At 59.2% G+C, this 22042-nt stretch overlaps 2 protein-coding genes across 4 annotated transcripts in view; one reads left to right on the plus strand and one right to left on the minus strand.

Moving 5' to 3' along the window:
* GAREM2 (GRB2 associated regulator of MAPK1 subtype 2) overlaps window positions 1-4215 on the plus strand; it is a 31017-nt gene extending 26802 nt beyond the window's left edge. For both annotated transcript variants that reach the window (XM_032778832.2, XM_075063421.1), the window contains 2 exons: window positions 2002-2165; window positions 3169-4215. In XM_032778832.2, the coding sequence (XP_032634723.1) occupies window positions 2002-2165; window positions 3169-4126 (1122 nt within the window). In that variant the 3' untranslated portion in view covers window positions 4127-4215. The remainder of the gene's footprint in view (window positions 1-2001; window positions 2166-3168) is intronic.
* Window positions 4216-8902: 4687 nt separating this feature from the next.
* The window catches only part of HADHA (hydroxyacyl-CoA dehydrogenase trifunctional multienzyme complex subunit alpha), a 41852-nt gene continuing 28712 nt past the window's right edge, over window positions 8903-22042 (minus strand). For both annotated transcript variants that reach the window (XM_075063558.1, XM_032778831.2), the window contains 8 exons: window positions 21837-22008; window positions 20937-21023; window positions 16725-16865; window positions 15190-15258; window positions 13180-13375; window positions 11621-11735; window positions 10887-11032; window positions 8903-9423 (listed from right to left, as the gene is read on the minus strand). In XM_075063558.1, the coding sequence (XP_074919659.1) occupies window positions 9278-9423; window positions 10887-11032; window positions 11621-11735; window positions 13180-13375; window positions 15190-15258; window positions 16725-16865; window positions 20937-21023; window positions 21837-22008 (1072 nt within the window). In that variant the 3' untranslated portion in view covers window positions 8903-9277. The remainder of the gene's footprint in view (window positions 9424-10886; window positions 11033-11620; window positions 11736-13179; window positions 13376-15189; window positions 15259-16724; window positions 16866-20936; window positions 21024-21836; window positions 22009-22042) is intronic.

Consider the following 22042-nt stretch of genomic DNA (forward strand, 5'->3'; position numbering starts at 1 on the left):
AGAGGATCTGGCTGCAGGGGAATGAGGGTTGGGGCTGAGGATGAGGGGTTCATGATGTGGGGGGGCTCAGAGCTGGGGCAGAGGATCAGGGTGCAGAGGGATGAGGGCTCTGGCTGGGGATGAGGATTCGGGTGCGGGGGGATGAGGGCTCTGGCTGGGGATGAGGATCAGGGTGCGGGGAGCTGAGAGTTGGGGCTGAGGGTGAGGAGTTCATGATGGGGGGGGGGGCTAAGGGCTGAGGGCTGCGGTGGAGGATCAGGGTGCGGCGGGGATGAGGGTTGGGGCTGAGGATGAGGGATTCATGCTGCGGGGGGAGGGGCTCAGGGCTGGGGCAGAGGATCAGGGTGTGGGGGGATGAGGGCTTGGGCTGGGGGATGAGGAGTTTGTGGTGCAGAAGGGGGCTCAGGGCTGGGGAAGAGGATCAGGGTGCGGGGGGATGAGGGCTCTGGCTGGGGCTGAGGGGTTTGGGGTGTTGGAGAGACTCAGGGCTAGGGCGGAAGGGCAGGGTTAGGGCAGCCTGCCTTGCCATTAGCAGATGGGGTCACTAGGACCCCGGGGCAGCAGACAGCAGTTCCACTGCGGCAGCAGGAGCAGCAGGGACACGGGGGGGGGGCACGCAAGGGAGAGCGGTGGAAGGCGGGGGCTGGGACCTGCTCCAGGCAGGGCCGGGGGAGAGACCCAGCTCCAAATATTGCTGGAGCAGGGCACCCAGCCTAAATATTCCTGGTGCTCAGGCACCGCAAATGTATATAACCTGCTGCCTATGCTGGGTGCTGCCCAGAGGGCAACTGCGAATGAACTGAGGCTCTGGGGGGCTGCGGTCAGATTGGCTTGGCTGCCGGCCCCCGGGGAGCAGACAGACTTGGGGAGAACAGCCACATTTCCCACGGCCAGCAAGCGGAGGATCACCCTAGATTGTAATCTCTTTGGGGCAGGGCCTGGGTCTGTACAGCTCCGAGCGCTGGGGTCCTGGGCCTGGATTGGGGTAATAACCCGGTGGGGTTCTAAGGCTATTTCCCAGGTGCGAAGAGACGCTGAAGGAATGACCCCTCCTGGATTGTCAGCAGGGCTTGAACTCAGGAGCTCCATCCCTCTGCCAGTTGGGGGTAGCAGTAGTCTGCTATCCTGCAGTGGCCCAGCCCTTGGGGGAGGACAGGGTACACCCATATTGCCAGTGGGTTACTCTGACCTCCCGTTTCTATGATTCCTGGCTGTGTGCAGGGGCCAAGGCTGGGCGTGTGATTGGGAGGGCATGGGGGGGCATCTTTGGGGTGAGATGGGAACCCAGAAGCTGGCTGTCTTGTGCCCGTGGGGCCCAGTTTTTCAGTCTTGGGGCAGGATCTGGCCTATAGTGCGTCTCTGTCTCCCTGGTCCCAGTGAAGGGAACCCAGGGGCTGCTCCAGTTCTGCCTCACTCCCGGGGGCAGCGGGGGGGTCCTTGCGCTGGGACGAACCCGCTTGGCTGACGGGCACCTGAAGGAAGAGGCAGAGCCCTGCCATTAATCTTCGGCGCCGGGGTGGCAGGCGGGCTGTGCCGCTGCCGTCCCCCACATCCATTGCAGCTGCCCTGCCTGTGGGTGCTCTGACACAGGCAGGGACTGCTGGGCCCCAGGGGAGGGAAAGGGCCGTGCCCGGACCTGAGCCGAGAAACCCAGAGAAGGTTCCTGCCCTCTCCCTCCCCAGCGCTGTGCCCTGCGGCCCGTGGGCTGGAAGGATGCAGGAGCAGGAGCAGGAGCAGGGAGGGCGCCAGGGGGCATCCTCCAGGGGGAATTCCTTCCTGGTGCCGAGTGCGGTGGAGCCGGTATCTTAGTGCTAACAAACCTGGCAGCCTGGCATCAAGAAGCTGAGCAAGGCAGGGCCTTGGGGGGCGAGGGGAGTGCTACTGCCGCATGGGGGGCGCATTCAGGGCAGGGGGCCCAGCACTAACAGGCGCCCAGGGCTCTGGCAGAAGAGTCCATGCTGCTCTGTGCTGGCTCTAGCCCTGGCTCCTCGTGTTTTCCAGGTGAAGGAGGAATGCCGCCTGCTGAACGCACCCCCCGTCCCGCCCCGGGGCAGCCGGCCCCATGCCACCGCCAGCCCACCGGTTCCCCTGCGCTTCCCAAAGCTCCAGCCGGCACACTCGCCCAGTCCCAGCCTCTCGTACTACTCGTCCGGGCTGCACGATGCGTGAGTGAGCGCAAGGCCCCTAGGGCTGGGCCTGGGGAGGTACTCCCGGGGGCGGGACAGAAGGTGGCGAGGCGGCGCCCAGGGTGGTGGCTGCGGCTGGAAGTGGCGGCTGCCCCCGGGGCCGGGCCGGGCCAGGGACGATATTCCCGGGGGCGGGACAGAAGGTGGCGAGGCGGCGCCCAGGGTGGTGGCTGCGGCTGGAAGTGGCGGCTGCCCCCGGGGCCGGGCCGGGCCAGGGACGATATTCCCGGGGGCGGGACAGAAGGTGGCGAGGCGGCGCCCAGGGTGGTGGCTGCGGCTGGAAGTGGCGGCTGCCCCCGGGGCCGGGCCGGGCCAGGGACGATATTCCCGGGGGCGGGACAGAAGGTGGCGAGGCGGCGCCCAGGGTGGTGGCTGCGGCTGGAAGTGGCGGCTGCCCCCGGGGCCGGGCCGGGCCAGGGACGATATTCCCGGGGGCGGGACAGAAGGTGGCGAGGCGGCGCCCAGGGTGGTGGCTGCGGCTGGAAGTGGCGGCTGCCCCCGGGGCCGGGCCGGGCCAGGGACGATATTCCCGGGGGCGGGACAGAAGGTGGCGAGGCGGCGCCCAGGTGGTGGCTGCGGCTGGAAGTGGCGGCTGCCCCCGGGGCCGGGCCGGGCCAGGGACGATATTCCCGGGGGCGGGACAGAAGGTGGCGAGGCGGCGCCCAGGGTGGTGGCTGCGGCTGGAAGTGGCGGCTGCCCCCGGGGCCGGGCCGGGCCAGGGACGATATTCCCGGGGGCGGGACAGAAGGTGGCGAGGCGGCGCCCAGGGTGGTGGCTGTGGCTGCGGCTGCCCCTGGGGCTGGGCCGATACTCCCAGGAGAGGGGCAGAAGGTGCCCTGCCAGACGCTCAGACAGGTCAGGACCCCATCCATGCTGTGGACCTGAGGCTCTGGATGTGCGGATCCGGGCGCTGAGTGAGGCCTGTTGAAGAGGGAGCAGCTGCCAGCAGTGCCCTGCCTGACCCTCTCTCTCTTCCTGGCAGGTCAGGCCCGCGGAGCGGGAGCTGCTCGCCCTCCCCGGACTCCTACTCCCTGTACTGCTACCCCTGCACCTGGGGCGACTGCACGGCCGGGGACTCTGCCGGCCGCCAGCTGCCGGGGACCCTGCCGCCCAGCACCCAGCCCAGCCAGACGTCCTGGTCGGACCCATGGGCCTACGCCGACACGGGGCCCAGCGTGGCCAGCGGGCGCTCCACGCCCCTGCTGGGGGGCGACGCCCCCATCAAGACCTACCACAGCTGCCCCCGCCTCAAGGCCCCCCACCCCCAGAAACGCTTTGCCCCTTTCGGGGCCCTGAACCCCTTCGCCAACCCCGCCTACTCGCCCAGCCCCTCCTCCTCCACCGAGTGGCTGGAGGCCCTGGACTGGCAGAAGCCGCCCTCTGCCCCCACGCCGGAGACCTTCAACCCTTTCGAGAGCGCCTCCCCCGAGTCAGAGCGCTGCTATAGCCAAGAGGGCCGGGGCGGGGCGGGTGGCACCTGCCCCGCCCCCCCTCCCCGCCCCGCTAAGAGCCTGGAGACGGAGAGCCTCGTGATCCGCAGCACGGCACCGCTCTCGCCCACCATCGTGCGCGGGGCCGAGGGCGGCGTCACCCACGTCTACCTCACGCAGGACGTTATCGAGGTGCCGCCAGCGTCGGCCCCACGCAGCAGCCCGGGCGAGAGCGCCAGCCACGTGCCCGGTGCGCCCCGGCTGAATGGCGATGGCTCACCCTGGCAGCCGCCCGCCGACCTGGCAGCGCTGTCCGTGGAGGAGGTGTCCCGCTGCCTGCGCTTCATTGGCCTCTCCGAGGAGGTGGTGAGCTTCTTCGCCCGTGAGCGCATCGACGGCAGCATCTTCGTCCAGCTCCCCGAGGAGATCCTCGCCGACGACTTCCGCCTCACCAAGCTGCAGGTCAAGAAGATCATGCAGTTCATCAAGGGCTGGCGGCCCAAGATCTAGTGTGAGGCCTAGAAGTGGCATGTGGATGTGGGGCCTGGTCCATGGATGTGGGCCCCTGATTGTGGACCTGGCCCATGGACGAGGGGCGTGGCTGGTGGGCCCGGCCTGTGGACATGGGACCCGGTTCGTGGACCCTGCCCATGGATATGGGGCCTGGCTGGTGGGCCTGGCCTGTGGACGTGGGGCCCGGCTGGTGGGCTCAGCCCGTGGACATGGGGCCCAGCTGGTGGGCCTGTCTTTGGACATAGGGCCGAGTCCATGGACATGGGACCCGGTTCGTGGGCCTGGCCCATGAACGTGGGGCCCAGCTGGTGGGCCTGGCCTGTGGATGCAGGGTCTGGCTGGTGGGTGCAATCTGTGGGGTTGGGGTGGGCCCTCATACAATGACCCATTCTCTAGGCTGGGCTCTGTGGCTAGACCTGGCTGGTCAGGGTGGGGCACTGGACAATGATCCAGTCCGTGGGTGCCAGGCCCACATGTACAGATGTGGGGCCTCCAGTGTGCACAGCCCTGCCCAGAGACCGGGGAGCAGCCCACTGGCACTGGGGCCCCAGCACAAAGCACCCCGAGGTGTGGGGAAGGCCCTGCCTAGCTGGGCCCGTGCACACGAACACGTGATCAGCACACGGAGCGGCACACACATGCCCCCCCCCGGCGTATGCCCCTCCACACCCCCCCCGCTGCCCAACCCATGGCGATCAGGCAATTGGTGTGGTTTGTACCAGCAAGTTACTCGTACTGTGTCCCACCCAGACCCTAGCCACGGGCTTATGGGCCGGGGCCCACAAGGAGCATTGCTGCAGCTGGCCTGGTTCCCCTGGGGCCCAGTTCCCCTCCACCCCATTACTCCTATGCTCAGGGGTGGATGCGTGGAACCCAGGTCCGCCTCCCCCCCACCCCACCCCGATACCATGCTGCCATCTTCCTTTTCTGCCCTGAGCCCTCCCTCCATTCAGCATGTGCCACGACAGCCTCCCGGGGGCGCTGCAGCCCCTAAATCCCCCCCGCCCCCATTCAGTGTCTCCCCAGTAGGGCCCCGAGGCAGTGGGTGCTGGGCCTTAGTGGGCGGTGTCCAAGCCCCGGCGTCCGCGGACTCCAAGCCGCATCTTTAACCTGGCACCCGCCCCGGCACCAGCATCCTCAGCCCGGTGCAGGCCCTGCCGCTCGCTCGGCAGCAGTTGGTGCTGGGCACTGCCGTTAACTCGCCTGCCACAGGAGCTGGGATATTCAGTGGCCTGTGGCTGCTCTCCCCCAACCCCCGAGGAGCTTGGCTCCGGCTGGCTCAGGCCAGGTGCTCGGCCGCTTGCCCCACGTTCGGGTTCACACTGGCTGGCACTGCGCAATTAGCCCCACCGGGCGGGGCCGGGCTTGGGTTCGGTTCTGGTGGTTTAACTTAATCCTTGTGGATTAGTGAAATAAAGAGTAAGACAGGCAGCCCTGGCCCACGGGCACGGCTCTTTGCAGGGGCGGGAGGGCCAGGGAGCTGGGATGGATGAAACAAGCTGGTTGGGGGGCAGCTGCATGCCCGCTGCCCCAGCCGGAGCAGGGAGGATGGCGTTACTGCTGCTTCCAGCCTTCACCCTGGGCCAGTAGGGCCTGAGCCCTGCCCCACTGTCAGGAGGGGCTGGGGCCGGATCCCTGCGTGGCTGTGCCCCACCGCACGGATCTATGCTAGCAGCTGGGGTTGGATCCCCACACCCCAAAGCACAGGCCCTGAGCTTGTGGCTGGGCCCGGATCCCTGCCTCCCACCACACCAGCCCTGAGCTCGCAGCTGAGGCCGGATCCCCGCGCCCTGCCGCACAGGCCCTGAGCTCGCGGCCGGGGGCCGGATCCCCGCGCCCCGCCGCACAGGCCCTGAGCTCGCGGCTGGGGATGGGCTGCTCCAGCATCCCAGCCCTGTTCTTTTCAGCACTCGGGAGCTGTGCCCTGGCGGAGGCCGAGGCAGGTTGTGCTAGCTCAGGAGTGGCCATGAACCCAGCACTTGGAGCACGGGGAGGGTGACAAGGAGCAGCCTGGGCCCTCGGCAGCTCCTCTGGGGCAGGCCTGGCCCTAAACCCGCCCCCCCCTTCCCCCAAGGCTGCACTGGAACTGAGCCAGGCACCTATGGGTGGCTGCGATGCAGCAGGGCGATGGCTGAGGTCAGATCTCTGCACGGGCCCATTCCGAGACATGGGCCCAGGATCAGAACAGCTCTCCAAGGATGGGACAGCCAGAGCTCCAGGCAGCAGCGCTGACACCTGGCTGGGGTCCTCCGCTGAACACAGAGGTGTGGGGGCAGGGAAATGCAGAGTCTGAATTGGTCAGTTCCACGGGGCAGAGGGCCGAGTGGGGCAGGGGAGAGCCCTGGGTGCACCCCCCCACATTCATAGCTCCCCCAAGCACCCAGCGACAGCAGCTGCCCCACACGACGAGATTGCTTCAGCTTCCACGGCCAGGGCAGCTCCAGCCATGGCCAACAGAGCCAAGGAGCAGGGACGAGGCAGTGGCCAGCAGCCGGGGGCAGAAAGGTGCCACGGGGGGGGGGGGGGCGCTGAGCATGCCTGGAGCTGGGGCTCAGTGGGACGAGAGGCTGGCTCAAGGCTTGTCCTCAGCCCGCCCCGCAGGCAGAGCAGCACTGAAAGCGGGGCCACCACCTCCACCGGCAGGGGCGGCTCTAGACATTTCACCGCCCCAAGCACGGCAGCATGTCGCGGGAAGCGCTCTGCCGGTCGGGTCCCCCGGCTCCGGTCGACCTCCCGCAGTTGGGCCTGTGGAGTGCCCACCAGAGCCGTGGGACCAGCAGACCCTCCGCCGGCAAGCCGCCAAAGGCACCCTGCCTGCCGCCCTCCCAGCGACCGGCAGAGCACCCCCCCCCGTGGCATGCCACCCCAAGCACACACTTGGCATGCTGGGGCCTGGAGCCACCCATTCACCGGCAAAAACAGGGCACATGCAGGAGCCTCCCCCCACCACCTCTTCTGCCTGGGGTCCTGCCCTCCGGCCAGGTCAGAAGCCAGCCCTTGGTAAGAGCTGCCCAGGGAAGCCAGGCTGCTGTGGGGAGCCCCAGCCCTTCCGCCTGCCCTGCGTAGGGGGCCTGAGTGAAGCCTGTGGCCTGTTCCTACCCCTGGCCTGCAGCACCCAGGGCAGGTGCAGGGCCCGGCTCCAGCTTCCAGCCTGCCCAGGGCCTCACGAGGAAGAAGAGAAGCAGGGGTGGGGGCTGATGGGAAGGGGGGGGTCAGGCTAGTACCACCCCAGCCCATGGGCAGGCACAGAGCAGCGCCACAGGGATGCTGGAACAAACGCTGTCCTGGAGTCACTCAGCCGGGGAGCGGGACTGGGGCTGGGAGCGACCCTGGCTGAGAGGTGGGGCTAGACCTACTGCCCCACCTGCTGAACCCTGTGGGGGGACAGGGGTCCACGCGATGCTGAGTGGCCGCAGGATAAGTGGTGTTTGGCTGCTCCAACCTTCCTCAACAAAGGCAGGAGACTAGGCCCAGAGGGGACAGCCCGCTGCTGCCCAGGCCTGAGAAAGGTGCCCTCAGCCTGGGGCAGGGCAGGCTCCGGCAGTAGGTGTCAGCCAGAGCTTTGGGGGCTGCAGTGTAGATGAGACATGAGCTCCCTCCACAGCCACCCTTGGGGGAAGAGCTCGCCACCACCTCCTGCAGACATGGGGCACAGGTAGCCATTGGCTGGATGCTATGGGAGCAAGTGGTCCTAGCCCTCTGGGGTGAGGTCTGCACCGCAGGGAGGGGAGCCTGCAGCCCATGGCACATGGATCCAGGCTCACAGCTGTACCTCTACACACAGCAGCGGCAAAGGGGCCCCCGGCCCATGAGCTGCCAGCGACACGGACCACACCCCAGAGCTGTTTATCAGGCTGCCTAGGCAGAGCCGAGCACCTGGCCGTGGTGCTGGAACAGAGTCACTGGCCCCTGCATGGGGCAGAGCTCTGACCACTCCATGAGACCCATGGAAATCCAACAGGGCCACTCCTGCCTGGGGAACAGAAACACCATCTGGAGCTGGGCAGGCACCGGCCAGACCTGGGGCAGGGGGTTGAACTAGGGTAGCTGGCCAGACCTGAACTGAGGAAACAGAGCAAGAGGCAACGTTTGCTTAAAGGGCAGGTGGGAGGCTCCGGGGGAGTGGGGGGTGGGGGGAGTGTCCAAGCTCCCAGGGGACACAAGGCGCAGCAGGGGAAGGGCTGGGTAGCTCCAGGGTTGGAGGAGGCTCCAGGCTCCCAGAGGACACAAGGCACAGCAAGGTGAGGGCTGGGTAGCTGCAGGGGGCTCTGTTTTCACCCCAGTACCAGCTAGATGAGAGCATGGGGGGGAAGACACATCCAAACCGCCCCCGCTGACGGTGGAGGGAGCTGCAGCAGTAAAGGAAGCACAAGCACCTGGCTGACGGGGGGTAGGGAAGGGGCCGGCCTGCTCTCAGTGATGGGTGCCCAGCGATTTAAAGCCTTTCAGTTGAGTTTTCCCCAGGGCAGCCCTTCCGGGGACAGATCTGCAATCACCGGAGGCTCCAGCTGCCACTGCAACCCCAGTGGGGGAGGGCAGCCGGAGGCTCTGGACCATTGATTGATGCCCGAGCTGACTGCATAGGCTGTCCCACCCCCCATCTCCATTAACACCAGGCCCCCCTTTGTCTGTCTCACAGCTCAGCAAACAGCCCGAGAAAGCAGGTTGCCTCAGACAGGCGGAAAGAGTCACTGAGTGCTTTATTTCCACCCCTGAGAGCCTCCATCCTCGGCCGTGAGGGCCTGAGACAGGATTAAGCAGGCAGAGGCCAGAAACAAGAGATTGGTGGTTTATTGTTAAACATTTGCCATGAACCATGGCGGGGAGCACCTGCCCTGGGCACGGCCAGGTGGCTAATGCCCACTGGATGGAGGCTCTGGAGGGCACAGTGCACTGGGCTGAGACAACACAAAAAACACCTCTTCCATCTTCAAATGGGAGATGCAACATCCAACTAGCCAGGGACACGTGGGCGAGCGAGTGCCTGAGACGCAGTAGCTGCTAAGGCACTTGAAGGGCTACAGTCCTCCAGAGTTCCCTGCCCCCCAGCTTTGAGGGGAACAGACAGAATGGAGCAGCTTGGCTGGAGCAGGCTCTCCCCAGCCTCTGGCTGCGAGTGCATCTATGGCTGGAGGCACGTGGACATGGTCAGTGATGGAATTTCTTGCTCGGGTCGTTGGCGTGATCCAGAAGCAGCTGGCACGGCGTGAACTGGCTTCCGTAGATGGCCTCGTACTTCCGCAGCTTGTCCACCAGCTGCTTGGCTCCGACCGAGTCTGCGTATCTGAAAGGGCCTGCACAGAACGTGGGGCTAGTCAGTGGGGAAGACTGCCCGAGAGGGCACCACTCAGCCTGCAGGAGAGCTGTGCCTAGCCCAGGACTCGAGCCTCCAGTCTGCCCAGGGAGGGACAGGCTCCCAGGAACAGGCCAGGAGGGAACGTCAGCACAGCAATCCTGCCCCCACAGGGCACAGGGAGCTCGGGTGAGCAGCTGGCTAGGGCTAGGCAGCAGCCGGGGAAGGCAAACCGCTGCATCCTGTGCTGCCCAGCGCTGACTAAGCAGCTCCATGGGTGGTGGCTGTGTAATGGATATAAAAGCTGCTGCCCCTGTTGCTTTTAGGACAATCCCAGCTGCGCTCAGGGACCTTTTCACGGTCACAATCAAGGCCAGGGACACTTTCAAGGAGCAAACTGCTGCACATTAGAGCCAAGTGTCCTGCTGTGCTCAGCCCATCCCAGCTGGAAGGGAAGCAGAGACACCTGCTCCCAGCACTTTACCCCGCTGACAGGGAGGTTCTTCGCTGTGCACAGAGCAGGCCTGAACCCTCATGTGCAGCCATATCATCGCTGAGCTGCAGGGCCCCAAGGCCAGGGGACGTACCCTAGGATTTAAGGGGTGGGGTAGTGTTTGAACCCCACAAGCCGGGGGAGAAGCTAGACCGGGCCATATGCTGGGGGCCAAGCCCAGCTGTGCGGGGAATTCCATATTAAAATCAGCTGCGGGCTCACCCGACGCCCTGTGCTCGCAGGTGACAGCATGGGACTGCAGAGCTCGACCCTCAGGGCAGTTTAAGCGACATGACCGGGACCCCTTCTATCTGCAGCCGTAACCCAGAACCTGAGCTATGGTTTCGGTAGCCCCCTGCCCAGCCCTGGCATGCTTGGGGAGGTGCAGCGTGACGGTGTTCAGACAACTGCCCCACGGTGAGCCACGCTGCCCCACACCCTGCTGGGCTCCCAGAAGACTATTTCAGTGCTCAAGCCAGGGGCTAGGAGCACAGGCAGGAGCCAGGCACTATCAACACCCCGTGCACAGCTTCACTCTCATTACAGTCCCAGGACTCCGCACACTGGAGGGTGCATGCAGACAGGCACCAGCTTCAATCCAGGTCCGGTCCATACTGCAGACCTGGCCGGCGTAGCTATGCAGGCAGAGCCCCCTCGTGGAGACAGTGGAGGAGTTCTCTGGCCAGCAGAGCCGCACTCCCTCCCTGAAGGACACAAAGCCGACAAACACTCTTCTGGGGGCAGCTGCATCTAGCTTGAGTGTCCTGCCAACACAGCCCCCTTGGCTAGGCAGGATCAGATGCACTTCTAGTCCCCACAGCTGCCTAGCACAGACTAAGCTGTAGGCCAGGACTCTGCGTACGGCTTTGCTGGTGCAGCGACACTGCTCTGCTATACCAATGCGCTCCTAGTGTGGAGCCAGTGTTACTGCCAGTACAGCTTAGTCCAGTTCCCTGGGGGAAGCCACTCACCTCCCAGACATGGCGGGAAGCCCAGGCCAAACACAGCCCCCATGTCTCCTTCCACCGGGTTACTCAGGATCCCCTCCTGCAGGCACATGGCGGCCTCGTTCACAAACCGCGTCACCAAGCGCAGCTGGATGTCCTCGTCGGTGCAGCTGGAACAGAGCCAGGTTACTCAGACCACGGGGCAAAACGGACGGGGCAGCTTGGGGCCCAGGCCTCGAGGACCAGCCAAGAGCATGGGGGGGGGGGGGGGGGGCAGGGCCAGAGGAAGCCACAGCTGGTGGAGTGGCACTGGGAGCTGCCCTCTGAGCAGGGGGGAAGCAGCAAGGCCCAGTCTGTTACCCAGCAGGGGCCCCCATGATAAAGGCAGCAATCTGCTAGGCCCCACACCGGGCCAGCTATAGGAGACATGTCAGGCCCTGCAACAGATCTGATTTCAGAGCGTAGCAGGTCCCAGCTGGAGGGGACCATATGGACCCCCATCAAGCCCTGGGGTGGGGTGGGGTGGGGGGGCTGCCTCCAGAGGTGCAGTACCAGGTCCACTGTCGTACAACCCCCCGCCCCAGGAAGTGGGCATTCCACAGGAAGACCCCCAGTGCCCTGTACTACCAGCAGCTGCCAGTGACCCCCAGCACTCTAGAGGTGAGGGATGGCCAATTACACTGGAGATCAGTCAGTTTCACAGGGACCAGTGCCAGCCCCCTCCCCAACCCTTCTGGGTTCAGACACCATCTACTTACACCTCGGGCCTGGAGGGCACCTTGAACTGTGCCAAGATCTCATCCATGCTGGAGTTCACGCTCCTGTTCTTCACACCTTGCTGGTACACGTAGAAACCCTTCCCTGACTTGCGGCCTGCGGGGAAGGGGGGATGTCAGGCACTGGCTCCGCTGCCCCCAAACTGCCACGGATCCCCTGGGTTGCCTGAGCCATACGGACTGCTAACCTGGTACGTGCTTCTCTGCTGGCACAAGCAGCAGGTACCTGTGGGATGAGAGGCTACCCCCACGCTCAAATGGCACCCAGGAGCAGCTTCCCAGCCCTGCAGTGAAGGGAGGAGGCTGTCTGCATCTCAGCCCCCTGGAGACAGAGAGAAGGGGCAGGCGATCAGAGGAGGGGTGGTCAGGTATATCTGCTGGGCCTTGCCAAGAAGCAGCCAGGACGGCCAGTTTCCACAGGTCTGAGCCTTGGAGATGCTTTGAGGCAGAGAAGAGGTGGGGTGACTGGCTTCCACGGCTCTGCTGACAGCAGATCCTGCCCCAAGTTTGCATCTCATCAGTGCTTAAGAGCAGGGGCCTGCTAGGGTCAGGAGACATCCCAAAATTAAGACCAGAGTGACCCAAGTTGTGACGAAGTGGGAATGTTCTTGCTGTGTTATTTGAATGCTGAGTGGGGAGTATGGACCTGGGAAGGTTGCAGGGGAGTTTGGCTGGGACTGTCTGCATTGGGGAAGGGAGGACACCTGAGCATGTAACCTGAGAATCCAGGAGCGGGTTTGGAGGCCAGGTGACACCTCTGCTGGGGAAACTGGACAAAGGACACAAAGGCTGGGGGAGGAGCCGAGGGAAGGCCAGAAAGGAGCTGGCTGAAGGGAGTTTCAGTTTTGGAGCTGGCTGGAAATGGAGAGGGGCGCCCCAACCAACAGGGCTGTGGCCTCCCTGGGGCCCCCAGATGGACCTAAAGGGGGTCCTGTTGTCTGTACCAGCAAGACCTGTCTTGGACTGTGCTCCTGTCGTCTACATAAACCTTCTGTTTTACTGGGTGGCTGAGAGTCATGGTAAATCGCAGGGAGCCAGGGGTGCAGGGCCTTGTCTTCCCCAAACTCTGTGACCCAAGTGCAGCCTGTTGGCCAACCGCAGCCCATGTCTACAATGCAGCTATCTTCATCCTTAATACAAAGATGTAACCCACACAGACTACAGGTCCCAGCATGCAGCACTCCCCTGTGGGCTGGCACATTGTGGAGCCGTCAGCAGGGAACAGGTATCCCTGGGGCATGTCTGAGGAACAGTGGCCTCTAGTGGCCAGCAGTGGCTTTGTCACAGTTGCATCTCACGAGGCTCTAGGTGGCTGGAGCTGCAGCCCCTCCGGCCCCTGGCCAGGGGCCGGCAATCAGTAACTGGTGTCATCAGGCCAGGACTTGGAAGGGCTCAAGCCCCGCCCAGCAGGGATCGCTGCGTCCCAGGGAACAACAGGAACAGCTTTGGTGGGCTCGAGCACAAGGGTGAAGTGGCTGCTGGGAGCCCAGCCCAGGGACTGGCACCGAACAGCCCAGCTCAAGCGATCTGGGGTCACTCACCTAAAAAGCCCTTCTCTACCATGCGCTTGAGCAGCTCCACGTTCCCGCCCCCAAAGCGCTGGCCAAAGGCCTTGCCGAGATCCTCTGCCACGTGCGCGGCCACGTCCACGCCCACTTCGTCAATCAGGGTGGCGGCACCCACGGGAAAGCCGAATCCTGTGGAAAGGGCGTCCACTTTCCGGGGGTCAGCGCCTTCCTGCAGGGGGCAGAAAGGGGGAAGCCGTTGAGCACTAAGGCCTGTGGAGATGGAGAGCCAGGTCCCACGTGGGCCTCAGTGACAGCAGGCCTAATACCTGCTGGTACATCACAGCTTCCAGCCATTGGCTTCCACATACTTCTAGGGAGCTGGGACCCGCACAAGCCAAGGAGGTTTGTCAGTAGCTGCTCCTGCTCCCAGCTGCAGCCAGGCAGAAGATTCCTTGGAGGGGGGGAGAAGGGGGCCCCTCCAGGTGGCACCCAATAGCCTGGGTGGCACAGCACTGTACTTTACTGGATCGACGGAGCACTGAGGAGCCCGTGTCCTGGGCTCTGCTTCCATTGTGCTAAGATGCCCGTCCCAGCCCCAAAGAACTTGAGGCCTTAAGGTAAGCTCCTAAACCTTCGTAAAGAGCTTTGCACTTTTGTTCCATCCAGTGATCTCATAAGAGCATAAGAACGGCCGTACCGGGTCAGACCAAAGGGTCCATCTAGCCCAGTATCTGTCTACTGACAGTGGCCAGTACCAGGTGCCCCAGAGGGAGTGAAGCTAACAGGCAATGATCAAGTGATCTCTCTTCTGCCATCCATCTCCATCCTCTGATGAACAGAGGCGACACCATTTCTTACCCATCCTGGCTAATAGCCATTAATGGACTTAACCACCATGAATTTATCCAGTTCTCTTTTAAATGCTGTTATAGTCCCAGCCTTCAGAACCTCCTCAGGTAAGGAGTTCCACAAGCTGACTGTGCGCTGTGTGAAGAAGAACTTCATTTTATTTGTTTTAAACCTGCTGCCCATTCAATTTCTTGTCTCCAGGTTTTACACAAATGGGCAAGTACCCTCCTCCCTTCCACCAATGGGGAAACTGAGGCAGACGATAACCAGCTTCCCAGGGCCTTCTATCTAGGCAGTGTTAGAGATGAGATTAGAACCTGCTACTCTCCCAACTCAAACCCTTGCTCCATTCAAGAGACATTTTGGCCACTACATTCCTCCTGCCTGGGCTGAGGTCTATTCTGCCCCCTTGCTGCAGAACACTCTGCCCTTCCAGCCAGTGACTTCAAAGTGCTCTGTGAGGTCTGCATTAAACTCTCACCCCTCTGAGCAGCAGCTGGCCCCCTCAGATAGGTGCAGAAACAGTTCAGTGACTTGCTCTTTCACCTGCGAAGTTTAAGAGCAGACAGCACCTGTGGGTCAGGGCTCAGAGGGGACTGTGGGTGGGAAAGTCCCACCACTTCTCTTCCAGGCAAATCCCTGGTTGAGCAACTGGAGAAACAGCAGCTTGGGAGTTGTCAAATGTTCTACCCAAGTTCACCAACTGAGCTGCCTGTAAGAGACCCCTGCGGCTGGACGCACGCTCAGACAATAACCCAGCACGCCGGCCAGGCACAGGGTCATGGAAATGGAGCTCAGACGATCAAGGGTCAAGCTTTTGGAGATGGCAAGACAGAAATGACGTACCTCTTTCCATCCTTCCCCACTTCCTCTTTATAACAATCCACAAGCCGCTTGGCTGGCTGGGATCTGTGGTTTGGTGGGCACATTCTCATCCTCCCAAAACAGACACCCAGAGGGTGAGGAGGCAGCCACGGAGTCCTATCTTCTAGCAGCACTGGGGCTGTAGTGGTCTGCCCAGTCTGGGAGAACCAGTGAGGACAGTTTCTCTACATACACCCCTCTAGGACATGGCTGGGCTCTGGGCCAGCCTGACTTTGTAGGCAGAAACAGGAGAATCTCATCTACTTTAACACCTGGCAGCTTCTCTGCACCCTGGTGCTTTCCAGCAGCACACTCGATTCCAATACACACCTGGAGAACTCTGACCACCTCAGCCAGCATTGGCCCCAGACATCTGGTGGTGTAGAAACCTGGTCCATCCTGGGAGAGGCAAATGGGACAGCAAGGCAGGTTAGTGTCAGAAGCTCTGCAACACCAAGCACCCCCTGCCTACTTAAACTGGAAACATTGCTTCCTGAGCTAGATTTCAGAGCCCTAGAATGCAGAGACACTAATCACCCAGGATTTCCAGTGCTCGATAATTAACTCCTAGAATGGCTTGTTTTGACCCGAGTGGAAGATACAGGAACGTGGGAAGCTCCTCACACCTCTGCTTCCTACTAAGTTCCTGAAATGTGTCATACAATAGTGTCCAGAGACCTGTGGAGCTTGCTGAGTCACTGCCCCAGCTCTGCAGCGCTCAGCAGCAGGGTCCGTTCTCGCACAGGGGTGGAATTCACAGGTCTGTGCCGGGGGCAGCTAAGGAAGGGATGTGACCTCGCACATGAACTGCCCCAGTGGCAGCAGGCAGGGGAAGAAGATTAACACTCGCTCAGAGAAAAGGGGGAGCACTCTCCAGAGACTAATGGTCACGGCACAGCATTGCCACCAAGTGCAGACAAGTCCCGGCACTGCAGGGGGCCTGGCTCACAGTCCCAGCCCCCTACTTTAATGGAAGGGGGAGTGACAAGGCCCAGGGTCTGAGAAATGTGTCCAGCTCTTGCTAGTCCCAGACTTAGCCTAGTACCCAGGTCACACTCTAGGAAAGCCCCCCCTGTAATTCAAAGGAACAACAGCGGTGTTCCGGTTCGAGGGCACGGTCAATCATTTAGGAATCCCTTAACTGGGGTGGTGCCGCACACCCCATCTCTGGCTTCACTGCCCTCTCCCCACAGGTCATGGCACGGTTTCCTCTTTCGTGTCCCTTCTGTCTGCCCCTGCACCAGGCTCTAACTCCTCCCTGTTAGTCCAGATCTGCTCCCACTTCCCTCAGCCCTACTCCCAGGGATGTTTGTCATCTTAAGCAGCTAGATCAGGGCCTCGCTGCCCAGGATAACCTCCAGACAGAAGCAAACCCACCCTGCCTGCAGCTCTTGGGACAAGGAGCAGTAGCAAGATTTTGACCCAGGCACTGGTCCCTGCTCAGGGTCCCACTTTGGATAGCAGCCTCCAGCGAGGCATTTGATACATTTGCAGCCCCAGCCTTCTAAGAGCAGGAAAAATGGAGCACTCTTCCTCAACCTACCCAGACCTTCATGGCTGCTGCAAAGGGGGCGGCTGGGAGGGTGTGAGCCTCTCCTATACTCTAGTTCACCCCATCCTCCACATTTGGGTTCTCTGCACTAGTGAACAGCTCCAATGCATTTCAGACCTGCTGCTGTAATACCAGCCTAGTCCAATTCATGAGAGCCTCAACCTTTAGTAGTGGAGAAACTCAAACCCCTCCTCACCTAGCAAGCCTGAAAGAATTTCACGCTCGTGGTTAACCTCTTGATTCATCCAGCTGTCATCTCGGGCTCCGTCAGTGGTTTCAGGACCTGCCAGAATCTCAGGCAAGGGTACTTTACCTTGACTACAATGATGATCTTGCCCTGCTTGAGGCCGACAGCTACAGCGGAGGCAGCTGTATCCTGGGAGGTCTTGTCTGTGGTGATAATTTCTAGCAGCTGCATCTTGTCCACTGGAGAGAAGTAGTGCATGCCGATCACCTGCCGGGAAATAAGGCACAGACCGGGCTTTTCAGCTCCACACTGGACAGACTCTTGGTTTCAGGCAGATGCTGAGAGGGGTCTCCTTCCTGACAGCAAAAGTGTTTGAAGCTCTGAAGGGGGATCACAAGCAGGTCCGTACTATGGAACTGAACCATTTTAAGGCTTAACAATGTAGCTAGGGGCTTCATTCGACCCTATTTTTTTTCCTGCAGGTGGTCAGCTGGCTTGTGTCAACTACCTCAGTATGTCCATATAACTGTCCTCCAACCACTGGAAGTCAGCTGTGCTCAGGGGTTCCCAGGTTCCTCTCAGGAGCAGACTGGTGGAGTGAATGGGCCAACTCACTGCATTTGGAGAGGAGACGGAGAGTTTTCCAAAGGCTGAGTCAGTAGTCCAAGTGAAGACCCAAGTTGAAAATGCTATGAATGTAGAGCCAGGAGGATGAAGTAATCACTCCTCCATCAGCCCACCATAACAGTGAACATAATGTAACCAACGACAAACACCTGTTGGATTCAATGTGTCCTGCTGTCTGAGGGTAGCTATGCGAGACCAGCCACACACTAACTATGCTGCTTCCAGATGCGCGTGTGCTGATACAATCGCCCAGCGTCACCAATGTGTTTCCTACCTACCACCCTACATCTAAAATGGTGCCAGCTGCACCAGGGCAGGCAGAAGGGTTTGAGACATGTGATTAGGGCTAGTACAGGAACATGGTGGTCAACTTTTCAGAAGTGGCCTTGGTGCCCATCTCAACACCCCTCGGGAAGGATTTTTCAGACGTTCTGAGCACTTATAACCACTAGGTGCAGATGGATTAATCCAGTTCTCTGGAGGCGCTGCTATCCTGTTGCCCACAGATCATTTCGAACCCAGTGAAGGAACCGGGAACAGGCTGTATAACGCTCTGTAGAGGCTTCCCTGGAAGTCTGATTTTTATAGTGGATTTCAGGTGCGCAGTTTTCAATAGGGATACAGACTAGTTTTAGACAGAAGCCTTCAGTTGCCTTAGAGGGATCTGAAGTGGTGGCCTGGAAGCAGAGCTGTGTTTGATTGTTACACTGAGGACAGGGTCCCTACTTTGGTTTAAAGTTCTAGGAAACATAATGAGGGAAAAGCTCAGCCTCTGAGTTGTCAGAATGGAGATGTTCTTTTGTAATCTTAACTTCAGTGGCCAAACACTGACCAAAATATCACTTTAAAAAGGTATATTTCCATTCTCACACTGGACTCAGACTTGGCTTTTTTAAAGCTAATATATAACTCCCTAACAAGCCAGGGTTTGAAAGAAAAAGGACATCAGCGTTTTGCACAGTCTGGAGGCAGCAGGTTAGTGGACTGAACATGGCACTCAGAAGCAGGAATCTTTATCCTCTGATCATAAGAGCACCCACACTGGGTCAGATCAATGGTCCATCTAGTCCAGGGGTAGGCAACCTATGGCATATGTGCCGAACGCAGCATGCGAGCTGATTTTCAGTGGCACTCACGCTGCCCGGGTCCTGGCCACTGGTCTGGGGGGCTCTGCATTTTAGTTTAATTTTAAATGAAGCTTCTTAAACAATTTAAAAACCTTATTTACTTTACATACAAACAATAGTTTAGTTCTACATTATAGACTTGTAAAAAGAGACAATTTAATGTCTTTAGAAGGTATTACTGGCATGCGAAACCTTAAATTAGAGTGAATAAATGAAGACTCGGCCCAGCACTTCTGAAAGGCTGCTGACTTCTGATCTAGTCTCATGACAGTGGCTGCTGCCAGATGCTTCAGTGGGAATGAACAGATCAGGGCAAGTATCAGAGGGGTGGCCGTGCTAGTCTGGACCTGTAAAAGCAGCAAAGAATCCTGTGGCACCTTATAGACTAACAGACGTTTTGGAGCATGAGCTTTCGTGGGTGAATACGCATCTGACGAAGTGGGTATTCACCCACGAAAGCTCACGCTCCAAAACGTCTGTTAGTCTATAAGGTGCCACAGGATTCTTTGCTGCTTTTACAGATCAGGGCAATTATCAAGCAATCTAGCCCCTGTTGTCCAGTCCTAGTGTCTGACAGTCAGAGGCTTATGGACACCCAGAGCATGGGGTTGTGTCCCTGACTAGTCTGGCTAATAGCTGAGGCCCTACCAAAATTACTGCTATGAAAAATGCACCATGAACTGTGAAATTTGATATCCTCCCTGTGAAATCTGGTCTTGTGTATGCTTTTACCCTATACTATACAGATTTCATGGGGGAAAACCAGCGTGTTTCCAAATGAGCATCCTGACCCACGGGGGAGTTGCAGGGTTATTTTAGGGGGTTGTGGTATTGCCACCTTTACTTCTATGCTGCCTTCAGAGCTGGGCAGCTGGAGAGTGGCAGCTGCTGACCGAGGGCCCAGCTCTGCAGCCAGCAGCACAGAAATAAGGGTGGCAATACCATACCTGCCACCTTACTTCTCCGCTGCTGCTGGGGGCGACTCTGCCTTCAGAGCTGGTTACCGGACAGCAGTTGCTGTTCTCCAGTTGCTCACTCTGAAGGCAGCAGCAGCAGCACAGATGTAAGGTTGGCAGTACTGCAACCCACCCCCTGCTTCACCACCACCTCCTTTTTGGGTCAGGGCCCTATAATTACAACACCATGAAATTTCAGATTTAAATAGCTGAAATTGTGAAATTTATGATTTTTAAAATCCTATGACTGAAATTGACTGAAATGGACTGTGAATTTAATAGCCACTGATGGACCTATCCTCTCCACTCTAATCTCAGCTCAGCAACTGGGCAAGCCACACGACCTCTCTGCTACCTTCCCTCTGTAAAGCACAGCTAGGTACATACTTACCACCTCACTGGCAGAGACGAGTGAAGGGACTAATGTCTGTTCACTGCTTTGGACATGGAAAACACAACAGCACTGGTTATAAAGAACCACCAGATGTTGAGTGAATTCCCTGTGCTGTAGACTGTATTTTCTGTAGTTGCTACAGTAATGATCTGAATTTAAGTGCAAATCGGTTCCTTTCCGGACACTAATTAGAGGTAAGTGCAACCCTCCCACAGGAACATCGTTTACATTTAGATCATTCAGTTCTGTGGCCTATTTGACTAATGCAGTCGTGTAGTCCGGCTGTCACCTTCATGTCCACTGGAAGCTACACTTAGCACTAACATCTATCTGCCCAAGACAGAGGCACCTTGTATGAGAGCTGCAGACCACACCACTAATTAAAGTGTGTTAATTACTGAACTGATTTCCTATTGGTTTTCCATAAAGCATCATTACATGGGCAATTTATCCAGCAAGAGGAAGGAGAGGCAGAAGCTCATTTGCATGTTTGAATGAACAATCTGCATTTCAGATGAGCTGTTACTGTGATAAGTATAACTGAGAATGGAGGAGAGAAATTACTCTTGGTACAGACGGCTCATTCAGCTCAGGCCTCGAGGGGAACTCCCCTCACCATGTCCCCAGATCCGCCGCAGGCTGAGCCGGGGAGCCCGCTACCACTGGGGGTAACCTGACCCCACATAATGGCAATACCCCCATTGCTCAGAGAGCTGTGAGCCCCCAGGAAGCAAGGGAACCAGCTGAAACCATTTGAGCAGCTCATCACTTTGGTCCTTGGACCATGGTCAATACACGCCCTCAGAGCACGCTCTGTCCTGCAACACAGCAAGGATTGACTAAGTTAAGACAAGACATTTCTTCCCACCCTCAGATCAGTTGTGGCTCTTGTTAACCCCCTCTCCAATTTTCCAACATAGTTTTTCAAGTGTTGACACCAGAACTGGAGGCAGCATTCTAGCACCTGTCTCAGCAATGCACAAAAAGTCAGCTCCCCACTCCTCCCTCCTCAGTATCCACAGGTCGGTAAAAAACAGTGACGCAAAGCGCTGCCTTTGGGAGCTCACGTTGCGTCGTTCCATGTTCCAAACATGTAATGTGCAGTCCCACTTGCACCTCCCCATGACTGCCTGTCTCCAACAGCAAACCCAGACTGGAAGTCACATCCCACTGGCATTTGCAGCTCTGTCCCAAGCCGCTACATTTGAACTGTGGGAGGGACTCTGGAACTCACCTTTTCCGGCCTTTTGCTAGCAGCAGCAATTTGACTGATTGGGAGAGCAGATGTGTTACTGGCAAAGATACAGTGAGGCGGGACCACCTAGGGAAACAACAGACACCATAAACAATGTGTACAAGCATCGCAAGTGACACTTTGTGGCAGGTAGTTTGGACTCAAGGCTTCAGCAGTCCTTTCAGGACTTCTAGCACCACTGTGCATTTATAACACCCTTCCCCAAAGGATCTGAAAGCTCTTTAAGACGACAGGGAATGGAGCCTCACAACACTCCATTAGGTAGGATAGTTTTACAGATATGGAAACTGAAGCCAGAGATGTTCAGCAACTCCAAGTCACTGGCAAAGCCAGATCTCACTTCCAGCCCTGAGCTGGGACTGCCAGCACCAGACTTCCTCCTCCAAATGCAGCGCTCCCGCAATTCGACGAAACTATTCCAGCCCTGGGCCCGCAGGGCTCTGCCAACACACCCCAATCAGGTGATCAGATGCCACTGCAATGGGCAGAGACCAGTTCCTTTAACACAAAGAGAGTAACTCGCTGAAGTCTACCCGTCTGGTGGCACTGAATATCAAGCAGGGAAGCAGCCAACAAGGGATTCAGGAGCGATGGGGTAGTTGGGATGCCCCATTTGCACTTCAAACTCCTAAGACAGACTTTTCAGCAACTCCCAGGAGGAGGTGGAAAGTCAGACAACAGCAGGCACAACCCTGCCAAGAGAGCTAATGGGACAGACCTGGGAGAGTGTTCCCTGCAGCCCTCCCCTGCACTGAAGTTAGACAGCCAAGAGTAACCTCCTCCGGGCATCATATAGAGCAGCCCTGGTAGGAATACGGGGAGGATGGAGCAGGCTCTACCATACATGTACCACAGCTGTTTGGAGATAGGAAAACTCACCGCTTCCACCTCCTTCAGCACTTTGTGTTTGACGCTGAGGTCCTCAAACACAGCTTCAATCACCATGTCAGCCTTGTCGAAGCCCTTGTAATCCAGCTGCCCCCTCATATTACTGAGAATCATGTCCCTCTCAAAAGGGGTCAGGTTCTTCTTCTTCACTTTGTCATTCAGCCTGGAGAGGAGGAGGAGCTTGCCAGAGCAGGGCC

The sequence above is a fragment of the Chelonoidis abingdonii genome, chromosome 3 (assembly GCF_003597395.2).
Source record: "Chelonoidis abingdonii isolate Lonesome George chromosome 3, CheloAbing_2.0, whole genome shotgun sequence".
In the NCBI taxonomy this organism is placed as follows: Eukaryota; Metazoa; Chordata; order Testudines; family Testudinidae; genus Chelonoidis; species Chelonoidis abingdonii.